A 12,438-nucleotide genomic window follows, 5' to 3' on the forward strand; every position below is an offset into this window, starting at 1 on the left:
CTTGCAGAGAAGGGTAGTGAGGCCTAGGCAATAAAGGGATTTAGAAAGTCCGTCTAGGGGGGCTAAGCGCCACAGACTTGAGCGCACTGTGGCCTGGAGAGTCGGATGACTGAGGTGGGAAGGAGTGGGAAGAGATGCGATGCGATGCGATGCGACTCGACAAAGTCGGATCAGGAGGAACCCAAAAGCCAGCCCTCGATTTATCAGCGGCACTGTGAAGGCTAGTTTCAACCCAGGCTTCACCAGGCTCATCAGCGAAGCAGTTTCGAGCTGGGGGGCACGTCAGAAATTTCAATCCAGCCAAGTGTGAAAAGAAGAGAGACTGGCCCCGGCGAGGCACTGTACAGGCTCTATACCTACATGTACGAGTACTATGGACAGCACCTAGCCGGCCTGCCAGTTCAATTGAGGGCGCGGGAAACGGGCCGCAGCTGGGCTAATCCCCACAGCAAGGCACTCGCCTCCAGCCACGCAGGCGCGTAAGAAAGCTGTAGAGAGGCCAATGGCTGCTGCAGCGGCACAACCCATTGGCTGCGCAAGTACGTGTGCAGGCATCAACATCCGTCACTCATGCCTGATGGTGATTTGATGTCCATGTTTATTTACATGTGCCCGCGCAACCGAGCCCAGCGCTGCAACCCCGGGCGGCATGGCAATTCAGCCTTCAATTGTGCCACTTGTGACGACGCGGGCGCACAGTACAGCTTCGCGCCACAGCGCACGGAGTACGGGCCCGCCTTGTGCCTGTCAGCTATCGGGGCTTTGCAGCTACGAGATATGCTGGCGTAGGAGGTACCTAATTCCAGAAGGTTCGGTGGGGCACGATCCCGCCCCGACGGTGCTGGAGTCAAGACGGAAGGCTGGAGCGCTGACTTGATCCATTGACTTGATTCATTGGCATCAAACATGCTGTACTTTGATGTACGAGGACGGTATCAGCGCCACCGCGCAGAGGGTCGGCTGAATGCGCACGCAGTCAGCTCCTGCGCCAGACTGCAGCTGGGGGCTGAGATATTAGTAATTGATTGGGATGCTCAGCTGCCATGCCACGACTACCTACCTAGTAGGTAGACTATCTACTACGTACCTATGTAGGTATTGAAGCGAAGCACGCAAATCGACCTTAGTACCAATGGATTGACATGTATCTACGAGTATATGTGGTGCCGCCCAAGTCAAGTTGAGAGTTGACAGTTACATTGACGCTCTGCACCCACTAGCACCAGTACCGAGCTTTCTGCGACATCCGGTAATTTTGCTGTGCGTGCAGCTAAAATTGCTACCCGCAATATGCTTATATTCAACTCAAGGTACGGAGTACTCGTACTTTCACATCGCGTAAGAAGTCAAGTCTCAAATCACAATCAGTCACATCCCGTCTGCCGCCAAACCGGTCTCACCTTTTGCTTCCTTCTCCGCACCTCCTAGCCGCTGCAACCCAGGATCCTGGTGGCTTGACAAGTGCCATTGGCCCAGCATCTGGTCGTCCTGGAGCTCGCAATCTGCCGCTGGCCCGTTCATTTCGTCACGCCGCCGCCTCCTCTTCCTCAGCGAGCATCAACGGCCGGCTTATCTTGCAGTGTTTTCGTTGTAATACTGCATGTGTTGACAAGTACACGACTCCGTACTGTAGCATTTATGGAGAACTTTGCACGGGAATACGATTCGAAACAAAGACTGACGACACTCCATACGGTATGGGGCAATTGGCAGATCACTTCCAAAGTCTGCGCCCATGACGCGGAGCACATTCTCCTCCGCAATCCTTATTTGTGCCATGGTATGTATGTATTAATTAATTATGCATCCATTAATCGTAACTTATCCCATATATTTCGTACACATGTGCAGGTTACTCAAATGAAAAGACCAAAAAAAAAAAAAAGTCAGAGGAAAACAGAATACACAGCAGGATTGACGCAGCTCATTCGCCCTCCTTAACAGGCCCATATCAGACGGAGCCCGGGCTGGCCCTGGTACCTGTACCCGTGCCTGTCCAGTAACACTCCTAGTAACTGCATCGTGTCACTCGTGTCAACTGGAAACGAAACCCCGGGAAACCACCAGTGAGCGGAAGGCGGAATGACACCAAACCAATCAATTCGTTACTGCTCCTCGGCTCTCTCGTGAGACCCTCCTTCGGACCCGCCGTTGGAACCCATGATTGAGTGTACAAACTCCTGGTATTTAAACACCTCGCCCCTTCTTGCCGATAAGTGTGCATTCATGTTCCGGTTGAAGGCTCGACGACCAGTGAACCCCTCGACGACCTTGTCGACCTCTGCAGCGCTGAGGGCCGACTGCCCGGCTTCCGGCGGTGTGTTGAGCAGAGCATCCCTCAGCTCCGCCCAGTCGATCTGACCGCTGTCGTCCTCGTCGAACGCCGAGAACGCAGATAAGAGCTCGGTGCTTGGTGACAACACCGCCAAGGATTCTGCCAAAGAGTTGAGGAAAGCGGCTAGCGTCATGGTTTGTTGTTTTGATGGTGGAAAGAAGCGTCCTATGTCGGAGGAACCAGAAGGGAGGCCTTGCCAGGAGTTAGCATCGTAATGGGGGGAATTAAGCATGCTTCATGCTTCGCCGTTAGTGACCGCAACGGAAACTCACCAAGTTGACCGAGCATATCGGCGACATCTTCTCTATTGACGACGCCGTCGCAATCTCGGTCCAAAATCTGAAATCCATCCCTCAGTGTCCTAACTTGAGTAGGCTGAAGCTGTGAGAGGGCACTGCTGCCGCCTAGAGAGCCGCCCACTGCCAGCTTTGACCCAGCCTTCCACGAAGGTGGTGAAGCCCTTGTGGGAGTGGTCATGCCAGGTGTCTTCTCTCGCTCCGTGGCCTCAGCAAGATCGTCAGTATCAGTAGCGGTCGGCGTGGTTGGTCTCGCAAGCCTCGACGTTCTGTTGGGTGTGGTCGGGGTGGCCTTGGTAGGCGAGCTTGTTGGTGTTATTTGTCGGAGTGGTGAAGGCGATGCAGGCGAGTCCGCCCGGCGGAATGGAGAGTTACGAACGCTGGGAGGCGATCCGTAACCCAGGGGAGAGGGCTTGAAAGTTGTTGACAGAGACTGGGTTAGTAGAGACTGATTAGCAGATAAGCGAAACGGCGATGCACGGGGCTGCACCGTAATACGTACCATGATGCAGATGGTAGGGGATCTGTGCTGGAACGGTGTCCGCAATCGGTTGGCCAGCGAGCAGCAAGCGGAGACGGTGTACAGTATGACGCACGAGATTCTGATTGCTTGAGGTGGTGCAGAATGCAGATAATCTTGGACACCTGGGCAGAGATATGCAGTCAGTGGTCTGGCTCTGGATTGTCTGCGTGGGGTGATGCACAATTGCATCTGGATTGAGATGATGGCCCCCCAAAGTAAACAATCAAGTTGTCTGACCTGACAACCGACTGGTGGTGTGTGGCTGGTGAGTGCGTCCAGGTGTGGCGCCGTTTGGAGAAGGGACAGACCCAGCCACTGACCGCCTGCAGTAGCGTCACTGGTCCTTTTTAGGCGCTGATAACCACCAAATGAAGAGCCTGAGCCTATAATTGCCTAATTAGCGCTGTGAAGCACCAGCATGCTGTATACCAGGAACCCGCGTCTCAGAGGCTTCGTAGGCTCCACTCGTGGTCGACTCGTGGGTGGTCCCCTTCACCACATTTCCCCGTTTGGGTGACACTAAGGTAAATACGGAGTTCCACCATGGCACAATGCCCCTGTCTCGACTTTCTCCCAAGAGAACTCGTCGCAAACGCAGCAGACGATGCCTGGCTCCAGCATCTGTCCATTGGCCTCTCCATCTGCTGCTTGCTGCCAGCCTCTCCGCTCGCGCGTTATTGTAGCGTAGCGTGACATAATTGCGAGGGGGATAGCGTCAACATCACCAACAGTCACAGAGCGTCGAGGATCCTGGGAGAACCGACAAAGATAGACCGCTCGAGCCAGATAGCAGTCCCTGAGCTGTTCCTGCAAAATAACCGGGCTGCAAAGCTGTATCTGCGTCGAATTCGCCCCGACCGAGACAATATTTAATCTGCAAGATCCGGAGGACATATTTTGAGCAACACCGGCTCAAGCATTAATACATACCTAGGCAAGCTGGTGTACAACTCCCAGCATCCCACAATAGATTGGATTGGCCTGCGGGGAGGCACTTGAACAATGGCGGCGGCTCTCCCCTATGCGTCGCGCTCGAATGGCGCCAGCAGCTCCAATGTCTCGCTGCCTCATCACCGCCGAACTTCTCTTTCTTCGTTTCCTCCGTCCCGCTCTCCGTCGCAAATGTCCTTCCATTCGCGCCCATCAAGGTCGCCGCACCCGCCCATGGCCGATACAGACCGGACTTCGGACCCGAGCTCCAAGTCCAAGGCGTCTTCCATCGGGCCATCTTCACAGCATTCGTCTCTGTCGGCAGTGCGCCGAACCAATGAAGATTCACAGCCGCAGAGGAGGCTCCGCGCACAGTATCCTCGCGGGTCTGACGCCAACCATGTCGAGTATATCCTGGTGGCGTCGTTTGATATTGACCGCGGCCCGGTTATGGAGCACCAGTACCCTGTCGCCATCACTGGAGACGAGAACATGTTGGCCGAATTGATGCTTCCAGACCAGGCTCACGCCCGTAACCAGGATTGGACCATGTTTTTCCTGCACAAGGACTCTTCGCCAGAGGATGAAGACGAAGAACGCAAGCAAAAGGCTAGGAGGAAAGCTCGGAGGCAGAGACGGCGGGATAAAGCGGCGGGGCTGGTTCCTGAGGATGGAGCAGAAGGCGGGGCTGGTGAAGAAGATGAAGATGAGGACGACGAGGGGGACGACGACCTGGATGAAGACTTGGATGACGACGAATCCTCAGATGATGAACCTGATGGCTTGGAGGGCCCGCCGCTCATCTACGTACTCAACTTGGTAAATACCAAGCACGACAAAACTGTGAAACGAGGAGCTATTGTAAAGGCCATGGCAATTTGCACAAGACACCCTTTCTTGCATATATACAAGGTACGCAGCAGACAGCTGAGCTTTCTGATATATTCTTTTGCATTGGGTTGCATAGACTAATGATTGAGGATTGTTCAGCCGCTTTTACTCCTTGCACTGGAAGAGTACTTCAAGTCGCCAGTGCCCGAGACTCTTTCCATGTTATACGACTCCGTCAATGCGATGGACTTGTCTCTTATGCCCAGATTGAGCTTGCTCGAGAGGAACCTGCTACTAGCGAGCGACAACAAGGATCTGTTTGTGGAAAAGTTCGAGCGCATTATCCAGATGCGCATGGCAGAAGACAGGGCAGAGACCGCTACTGAGGGGTCTGGCGAGAGGAGTCAAAGCCCGCAATTCACCGGCGGCATCTCGAGGGCTGGCACCAAGGCGCACGTCGAGGGCGGCGGGCAGTCGACGTACTCTGTGGCCCGAGATACCCACGAGTTTGAGAGCAAAGTCATGTACAAGGGCATCCCCATCCCTATCAAAGTGCCCACCGCGGTCATGCCTGAGACTGTAGGAGACTTTTCGCTTATCAAACTGATTCAAAACTTTTCCGAGGCCCATGCCAAGTCGCCGCAGCCGTTTCCACTGCACCCGCATCTGACGACCAACGGGGTCAATACGCACCCAATCATTGTACTGATGAATGGGCTCCTCACGCAGAAGAGAATCATCTTTCTGGGCCACAACATGCCTTCAGGAGACGTAGCCGAGGCAGTGCTGGCGGCATGTGCTCTCGTGTCCGGCGGCATCCTCCGGGGGTTTACCAGACATGCATTTCCCTACACCGACTTGACCAAGGTCGACGATCTGCTCAACGTGCCAGGGTTCATAGCAGGCGTTACCAACCCTACATTTGAGCTCCATCCGGAATGGTGGGACGTCCTATGCGACTTGCCTAGTGGCCGCGTCAAGATCAGTAGCAAGATTGAGATGGCGCCGGTTACTGAAGGGCTGATTTACTTTCAGCAGCAGCACCCCAACCTCGCCAACACTGCTAGCGGCGTCTCCAACAATGTGCAGGACTTGACGGGGGACGCGGCCTTTATGACAGATATTCTTAGGAGTATTGCTGCCAGACATGGCGAGCGAGTTATCCGAGCAAAGTGGCGCGGCTGGGTCAACAAGTTTACGAGGATTGCTGCCCAGTTTGAAGAGAGCGTGTACAACGCATCTGCTCTGTATATTGGGGGCCAGGACCAAGACCTGGCGCTGCCGGGAGCCAGTGGCCATGGGTACGTATGGGCAGACGATACTGCAAAGTTTAAGGAGCTGGCCGGCAACGTGACGAGGATTGAAGGGTGGCGTAATACACGCAGTTACTACAGCTATATCCAGGTAATGGTTTCTCCATCTTTCCCATTGATAAGTGGGGATTTGCTAACGAAGGAAACTCTTTGCAGGATCTTGCAAGAATATACACCTTCCGCCCTCTCAAGGGGCTGGACCTAGCCCACATGCACGACCGTCTTCGCATGCAGCGCCTGACACCAGCGCAGAGCAAGGATATCTATCTGACATTATCCAAGCATATCCATTCGTATGAAGAGATTTGCCTGCTGCTTGACGTGGCACCCGAGTCGCACGCCGGGCTCTTTTACGTTGCACTCGGTCTCTTCCACAAGGACCGCGAGGTGCGCTTGAAGACGGCTGATCTGCTGGAGCGAATTTCTGAGCATGAAGCTGGGCAGCACTGGTGGAAGAGCCTCAGTCAGTTTGAGAAGCTGGCGTATGCGCGGATCCGGCGCGAGGCTGAAGCGGAGGTGAAGACGAAGCTGGAGAAGGAAGGGCTGGTTCTCAGTCCTGTTATGGAGAAGATGATGAGCTAAGTGGCCCAATGAAATAATCAACCAAAGAAAAAAAAAAGAAAAAGAAAAAGAAAGAAAGAGAAGAGAGGGAGGGAGATTGCGGCGCATTTATATGGGATACACATGACGGCGCGCACATTTGTGGCTGCAGTATATGCAATGCCAACGAGCAATGACGGGAGCGCTGCGCGGCGTACGCACTACGATTATTACTATTTGTATGAATGTCTACGACGTTATTATATTATCTTGTGTTTGGACGGGCGTTGTCGAGGCGGAGCGAAAAGCACAATCGACATGGATACGATTTGATGGGACTTTTTTTCTTTTTCCTTTTTTTTTACCTTTTTTTTTCCTCAGTCGGATTTTGGAGGGCCCCTGGTTGAAAGATTTTTTTTGCTGGAATTTTCTTTTCTTTTCTTTTCTTCCTTTTTTCCTTAATATTTTTATTCGATTGTCAGAGGGTATAGAAGAGACATGCGAGATAATTACAGATGTTTGGAGGGTATCTTCTTCCCCATGTTGAGCACTAGCAATGTCTTGTTCCTTTATTTTGCTCCGATTCAATCATCGGGGATACTATTTGTAGAGCGTGTTTATGTACGGCATGCATTTGAGTATATAACAGCGGAATTTGGTTGCTTATGCAGCTCGTCATCTCATCACATCATTACCCCGTTTCCTCCGGTATCATGCTGTGTGTATATTTTTTTTTTCAAGCATCTCCCTATCCAAGTATGCATTCATGTATGTACAAGATCAATCAATCACAGCAAACCCAGATGCTTGGCATGATGCTTAATATGGTCCTCACCAAAAGTCGAGATGAAGAAGTATGAGTGGTCGTAGCCCTGTGAGAAAAAACGCATGTAAGTCAGCATACACGCAAGATGAGATTTGCGATCAATACATCAGAATGAACATACATCTTGGTATCGCAGTTGCAGGCCCTCAATGTCCGCAGACTTGGCGGCTTCTGCAAAGTTCTCGGGCAGAAGCTGTCTCTGCTTGTAAAAGTTGTCGGCGGTACCCTAGTTGCAAATTCATCAGCAAGATATTCCTCCCATTCCCGTTGCTGGGTCGTTTTCAACATACCACATCAATCAGAGCATTCAGATGACCCTTCCAGTGCTTCACAAGCTCCGTCGCATCATGCTTCTTCCACTGCTCCCTGTCACCACCTAGATATCCCGTAAACGCCTTCTCTCCCCACGGGCACGCACTCGGGTTTGAAACAGGAGACCACGCGCTGACACTCTGATACTTGCCAGGGTTCTTCAAAAACAGCGTCAGAGCGCCATGGCCGCCCATGGAGTGACCCGCAATGGACACACGCTTCGAATCCAACTGCTTAAAGTGCGAAAAGACGAGCTCTGGCAGCTCCTTGGTAATGTACGTCTCCATCTTGTAGTTCTGGGCCCACGGCTCCTGCGTGGCATCAATGTAAAAGGACGCAGCGCTGCCAAAGTCCCAACCATCGTGCTCGCCCGGGTGGTTCGAGCCGCGGGGCGACGTGTCGGGATACAGAAGCGCGAGCTTGAGGGGCGCGGCGTGGGCGTGCAGGAAGCCCTTCTCGGTGACGTTGTCGGGGGAGCAGGTCAGGCCGGAGAGGTAGATGAGCAGGGGCGCGGGTTCGGACTCGGAGATGCCTGCGGGCAGGAAGAGGGTGAAGTTCATGGGCCCGCCGGTGACGGACGACTGGTGGGTGAGCTTGAGGAAGCGGCCGCCAAAGGAGGCGATGGAGGCATTGGTGGTGATGCTCGCCATGGTGTTTTGGAGGGGGGGTGCAATTGATATCGACAATAATCACAAGGCTGGATGGACTGGGAGAATAAAAGTAAAGCTGAACAAGAGGTTGTGATTATATGAGCAGAAGAAGCAGCAGCAGCAGCTACCCAGTTTATAGGTGCGAGGATCGAAGCCATGTAGCATCATTGAGAGCATCCGTATTTACCCCACCACCAGACCTGTCAAAGCACCCCTCCGAAAGCTCTACCCTTTCCATCATCATGACGCCCGAATTATGTCCGAAAGCAGCAATCCATCAAATGCGTCGGTTAATAGTATAAACGCCCATTTCCAAGCACAAACTGAAGCAAAAAAGCAAAGAAAAAAAAAAAAAAGCAACCGTCTCCCGTCTAATGAACACTCGCCGACATTGCACCGCTAATGGCTTGATGTCATACTCCGTTCTTCACCCCTGTTGTTTTTTTGTCTAGTTGGAGGGGCAGATGTCAGTTTTCGGGGGTCCGATGTAGGGCCCTCTCTCCCTAGATGTTATAAATTGTATATTAAACAGAAAAGACGCGATTCCCAATGACTCAATAAAGAAAATTGTGGGTGTATGTTTTTTTTTTTTTTTATGTTTTTTCTTTTTTACTCAGTTGAGGTTTTCGGCTTCTTCGAGCAGTCAAAGCTGGAGATCAAGTTGTTCCACTGGATGGCCCCCAGATCGAACTTGTGCTCGTAGTTAAAATCGACGCTGCCAAAAGTGCATCCCGTCGGGCTGGTGCAAATAGAGCCGCAGTTGCCGATGCGAGGGAAGCACTCAAAGTCCTCGCCGTCGGGAGCAAAAGTGCTGGTGTTTTGGTGGAAGGGCGCCTTCAGCTGGTGGCACGTGTCGAGCTTGTAGACCTCGTAGTTGCAGGTGCCGGTTGCGTTGGCGCCGGTGCAGAGGAGGACCTGTAAGGGATTGATGCCAAGTTAGAAATGTTGATTCAGAAAGGGATGATGCAAGGGAAGAGGGGAGATGACATACGCCGCCAATTTCACGCTTTTCGATGGGAGTGCCGGAGACGGCAATGGCTGAAGAGACAGCAGCGGCGACGATGGTTGTGAACTTCATTTTGAATGGATAAGATATGATGAATAGGTATGAAGAGTCAAGCTGTCTTGGTAGCTGAATTATTCCAAGATGAGGTAGAAATGCTGCGTTGGAATTGTGTGCAAGATTTAAAAAAGCCACAAGTTGTGTTCTAGGCCAGGATTGCGGTGTGATCTGTGTGTTTGTCTCGATTCTCGTGGAACCAACCGGCCCATCTTATATACAAGCAGCTGCCACAGCACAGGACTCGATGCGTCGTATCTCCTCGCCTCCTCGCATCGCTGACCGACGTAATGCAGCCACCATTTCCTTCCTTCTTCCTATGACCTTGCAATAAGATTCTGACGTCTGTTCCCCCAATCCCCGTATTGCCTTCCCAGCAGCACGGACCCCTAAGCAGCCACCCGAGACTAGAATGCCATAGCCTTCCTATGGCTGAGGAAGAATATGATCGATCCAGTCTCTCTTTGTTGTGCAATGGGCAGTGCACGCGCCTTCGCGCGGTCCCTTAGAAGGGCGGCCCGAATAGGAAACGCCATCAGACATACGAGAGCCGTTTGTCGATCCTCCTCTTTTTGCCACACCCCGACATCATGCCAGCGCCTTGGCCGACGACACAAGAGCCGATCTCCGTGAGAGTTTCGACGGAGAAATACGAAGGACGACGGTGGTTGGACTTGTCCCATGGAGATGGACAGTTTGTCCATTCATCGGCCCTTCATTTGGCACTTATTGAATCTAGATTTCATACGGCACATGGCAGCAAACTCGCCTGCTGGAGCAAAAGTGCATGTAACCTCATATCCTATTTACTTGCTCCCTTCACGGCCGTTCCGACAAAAAAAAGCTAATCAAAAATAACTTTCCCTTACACAGCCAACCGGCAAACAACATGATAGAAATGGCATTGACTCGTATCTGCATGCAGGAACGGCACTTTGCATCGCCGTTTATTCTCCGCTGCCGGCTGTTGAGTAACACGGAGTAACCTTCCAGCAAGCCACAATTCATGCATAACACGCAGTGAACACTGCATATTCCATGTAGAAAGCCAATTAACGACTGTTAAGAAAGTAAATATTACTTCCACATTATGTTTCTTCTTTTAATTTGATAATAATTCGAAGCACAAAACTGATCGTACTCACACATGCCTGGTCTTTTATGATGTCACATTTCATTTTGGCTATTTTTAGTGAGCAATATGGAGCGACTAAACATGACCCGGGGCTAGCTTCGAGGGCGACTGCCGATGGCCCGGCGATACATACGATCAGGTCTCTTTATTGTAACAGTTCCATGTCACATGCAACGTAACAGCCGTGATAACACGAAAAAGTCATGCGCCATTCTATTGAACGTGACTCTGGAAGCATATTTGTCTAGGCAAAACATTGCTTGGGAATTCGGCTTCACTCTTCGCTTACAGCACAGGAATCAATACCAGGCGTGATCACACCTACTCTGGCAGATGCCCTGCAGGCAGGTAGGACTGTTACCATTGTAGTAAACATGTCGTTCCGTAGCAAGAAAGCAATTCCATTGATTTTTTTCTTTTCTCTTGATAATCTATTATTGTATTGACATACTTTGCAGTCATCCGTATAATATCGCCTTTTACCATGTTTAATGCCAAATCAATTTGTACAGGCTAGGACTTGCACCCAAGTCTAAGCGCTCTAGGCCTTGCGAGTTGCTCCCATATAATTCGTACATCTCTTGGTGCAGTCCTTCGGCTACCTTTGGCAGAGGCTTCTAATGTAGTTACATACACCAGAGAGATAGATTGGTGGCTAGAGACGCATCTGATCCTTGGCTGAGATCAGTTCGGATGCCGCACCAAAGACAGAGTGGCACAGAGTCGAGTCAAAGATGCTGTCTTTATATCCTAGCCGAGAGCTGAAATTAATCGAATCTCGAAACGCCACGCTGATGAACAAGTTTCTCTTTTCGACAAGATGAAGAAAGGGAGATGAAGCACAGCATCGTATTCGTTAAACTCTCATCTGCGAAATTGAAAAGAGTTGGCGTGAATCGAGCATCATCAGCTTCGCCCGCCTTCGTCTTTGCCAAGCTAGGCTTCGTCTACTGAAGAAGCTCTTCGCAGGTCCAGTCCTCGTAGCTGAAAAGGCGTTAGTCTATCACGCATCCATCTCCTTGACCAGGCCAGAGTCCAACTTACTATCCGTCGGGCATATATCTTCGGACGATGAGAGGGATCTTCTTCTCGCGTAGCTCCTTGATCGCAATCTGTAAAGGATCCGTCTCACCCTCGAGGTCCACCAATACCGGCGCGTTCATGCTGTACCATCCAGTTAGCACATCTGCATGCTACCCTCTCAGTTCTCCCAATGCCGACCTGATCTGTAGGGCGCGCGTGCCCAGAATACGAGCTCTCTCGTATTTCGTCATGTATGGTGTTGTCGTGCGCTGGTCGTCGGGAATCTTCTTGTCCTTGACGGACTTGTCTTTGGAGGCGTTCGCAGCCGCAGAGGGATCCCCAGAAATGACAACGTTGTCCTGGTCGTCGCCGTGCGCATGCTCGCCATCTTCGTCATCGGCGACTTCGGGCTCGTAGAATTCGGTCACCTCATCCTCTTCCAACACGGGCTCATCGCTGTGTGCACAAGGGGTTAGCTATCCACCCCACAGCCCTTTTGTTTCCGCCCTTTGCACTCTTCTTGAAGCACGAGGCTGTACTTACCCGCCAACGCTAACGTCATCATCGCCGAAATCAGACATTTTGAAGAGATTGGATAAGTGGAAAGGCTGGGCGCGTTGGTAGGAAGACTTGTTGCTGGCTGCTTAATCTTCAGCCTCGCGAA

The 12,438-nt window shown here is 51.8% G+C and overlaps 5 protein-coding genes across 5 annotated transcripts; 1 reads left to right on the forward strand and 4 right to left on the reverse strand.

Annotated features, from left to right (window-relative positions):
* Window positions 1–2,105: 2,105 nt before the first annotated feature.
* TRIVIDRAFT_196440 (uncharacterized protein) lies at window positions 2,106–3,699 on the reverse strand (the record flags this gene model as incomplete). Its single annotated transcript, XM_014094342.1, has 3 exons — window positions 2,106–2,527; window positions 2,608–3,064; window positions 3,697–3,699. The coding sequence occupies 3 exons, from the start codon at window positions 3,697–3,699 to the stop codon at window positions 2,106–2,108; spliced, it is 882 nt and encodes a 293-aa protein (XP_013949817.1).
* Window positions 3,700–4,156: 457 nt separating this feature from the next.
* On the forward strand, window positions 4,157–6,810 carry TRIVIDRAFT_165435 (uncharacterized protein; the record flags this gene model as incomplete). Its single annotated transcript, XM_014094343.1, has 3 exons — window positions 4,157–4,996; window positions 5,126–6,319; window positions 6,385–6,810. 3 exons carry the CDS (start codon window positions 4,157–4,159, stop codon window positions 6,808–6,810), a joined length of 2,460 nt encoding a protein of 819 aa, XP_013949818.1.
* A 535-nt stretch (window positions 6,811–7,345) lies between these two features.
* TRIVIDRAFT_82546 (carbohydrate esterase family 1 protein) lies at window positions 7,346–8,556 on the reverse strand (the record flags this gene model as incomplete). The annotated part of the gene is made up of 3 exons (XM_014094344.1): window positions 7,346–7,640; window positions 7,716–7,820; window positions 7,885–8,556. 3 exons carry the CDS (start codon window positions 8,554–8,556, stop codon window positions 7,557–7,559), a joined length of 861 nt encoding a protein of 286 aa, XP_013949819.1.
* A 630-nt stretch (window positions 8,557–9,186) lies between these two features.
* On the reverse strand, window positions 9,187–9,622 carry TRIVIDRAFT_9562 (uncharacterized protein; the record flags this gene model as incomplete). The annotated part of the gene is made up of 2 exons (XM_014093936.1): window positions 9,187–9,471; window positions 9,548–9,622. Coding segments are annotated over 2 exons (360 nt in total), but the record flags the coding sequence as incomplete, so codon positions are not given.
* A 2,172-nt stretch (window positions 9,623–11,794) lies between these two features.
* On the reverse strand, window positions 11,795–12,355 carry TRIVIDRAFT_164408 (uncharacterized protein; the record flags this gene model as incomplete). Its single annotated transcript, XM_014094345.1, has 3 exons — window positions 11,795–11,915; window positions 11,973–12,250; window positions 12,332–12,355. The coding sequence occupies 3 exons, from the start codon at window positions 12,353–12,355 to the stop codon at window positions 11,795–11,797; spliced, it is 423 nt and encodes a 140-aa protein (XP_013949820.1).
* Between the last annotated feature and the right edge of the window lie 83 nt (window positions 12,356–12,438).

The sequence above is a fragment of the Trichoderma virens genome, assembly GCF_000170995.1.
Source record: "Trichoderma virens Gv29-8 chromosome Unknown TRIVIscaffold_92, whole genome shotgun sequence".
Taxonomy (NCBI): domain Eukaryota; kingdom Fungi; phylum Ascomycota; class Sordariomycetes; order Hypocreales; family Hypocreaceae; genus Trichoderma; species Trichoderma virens.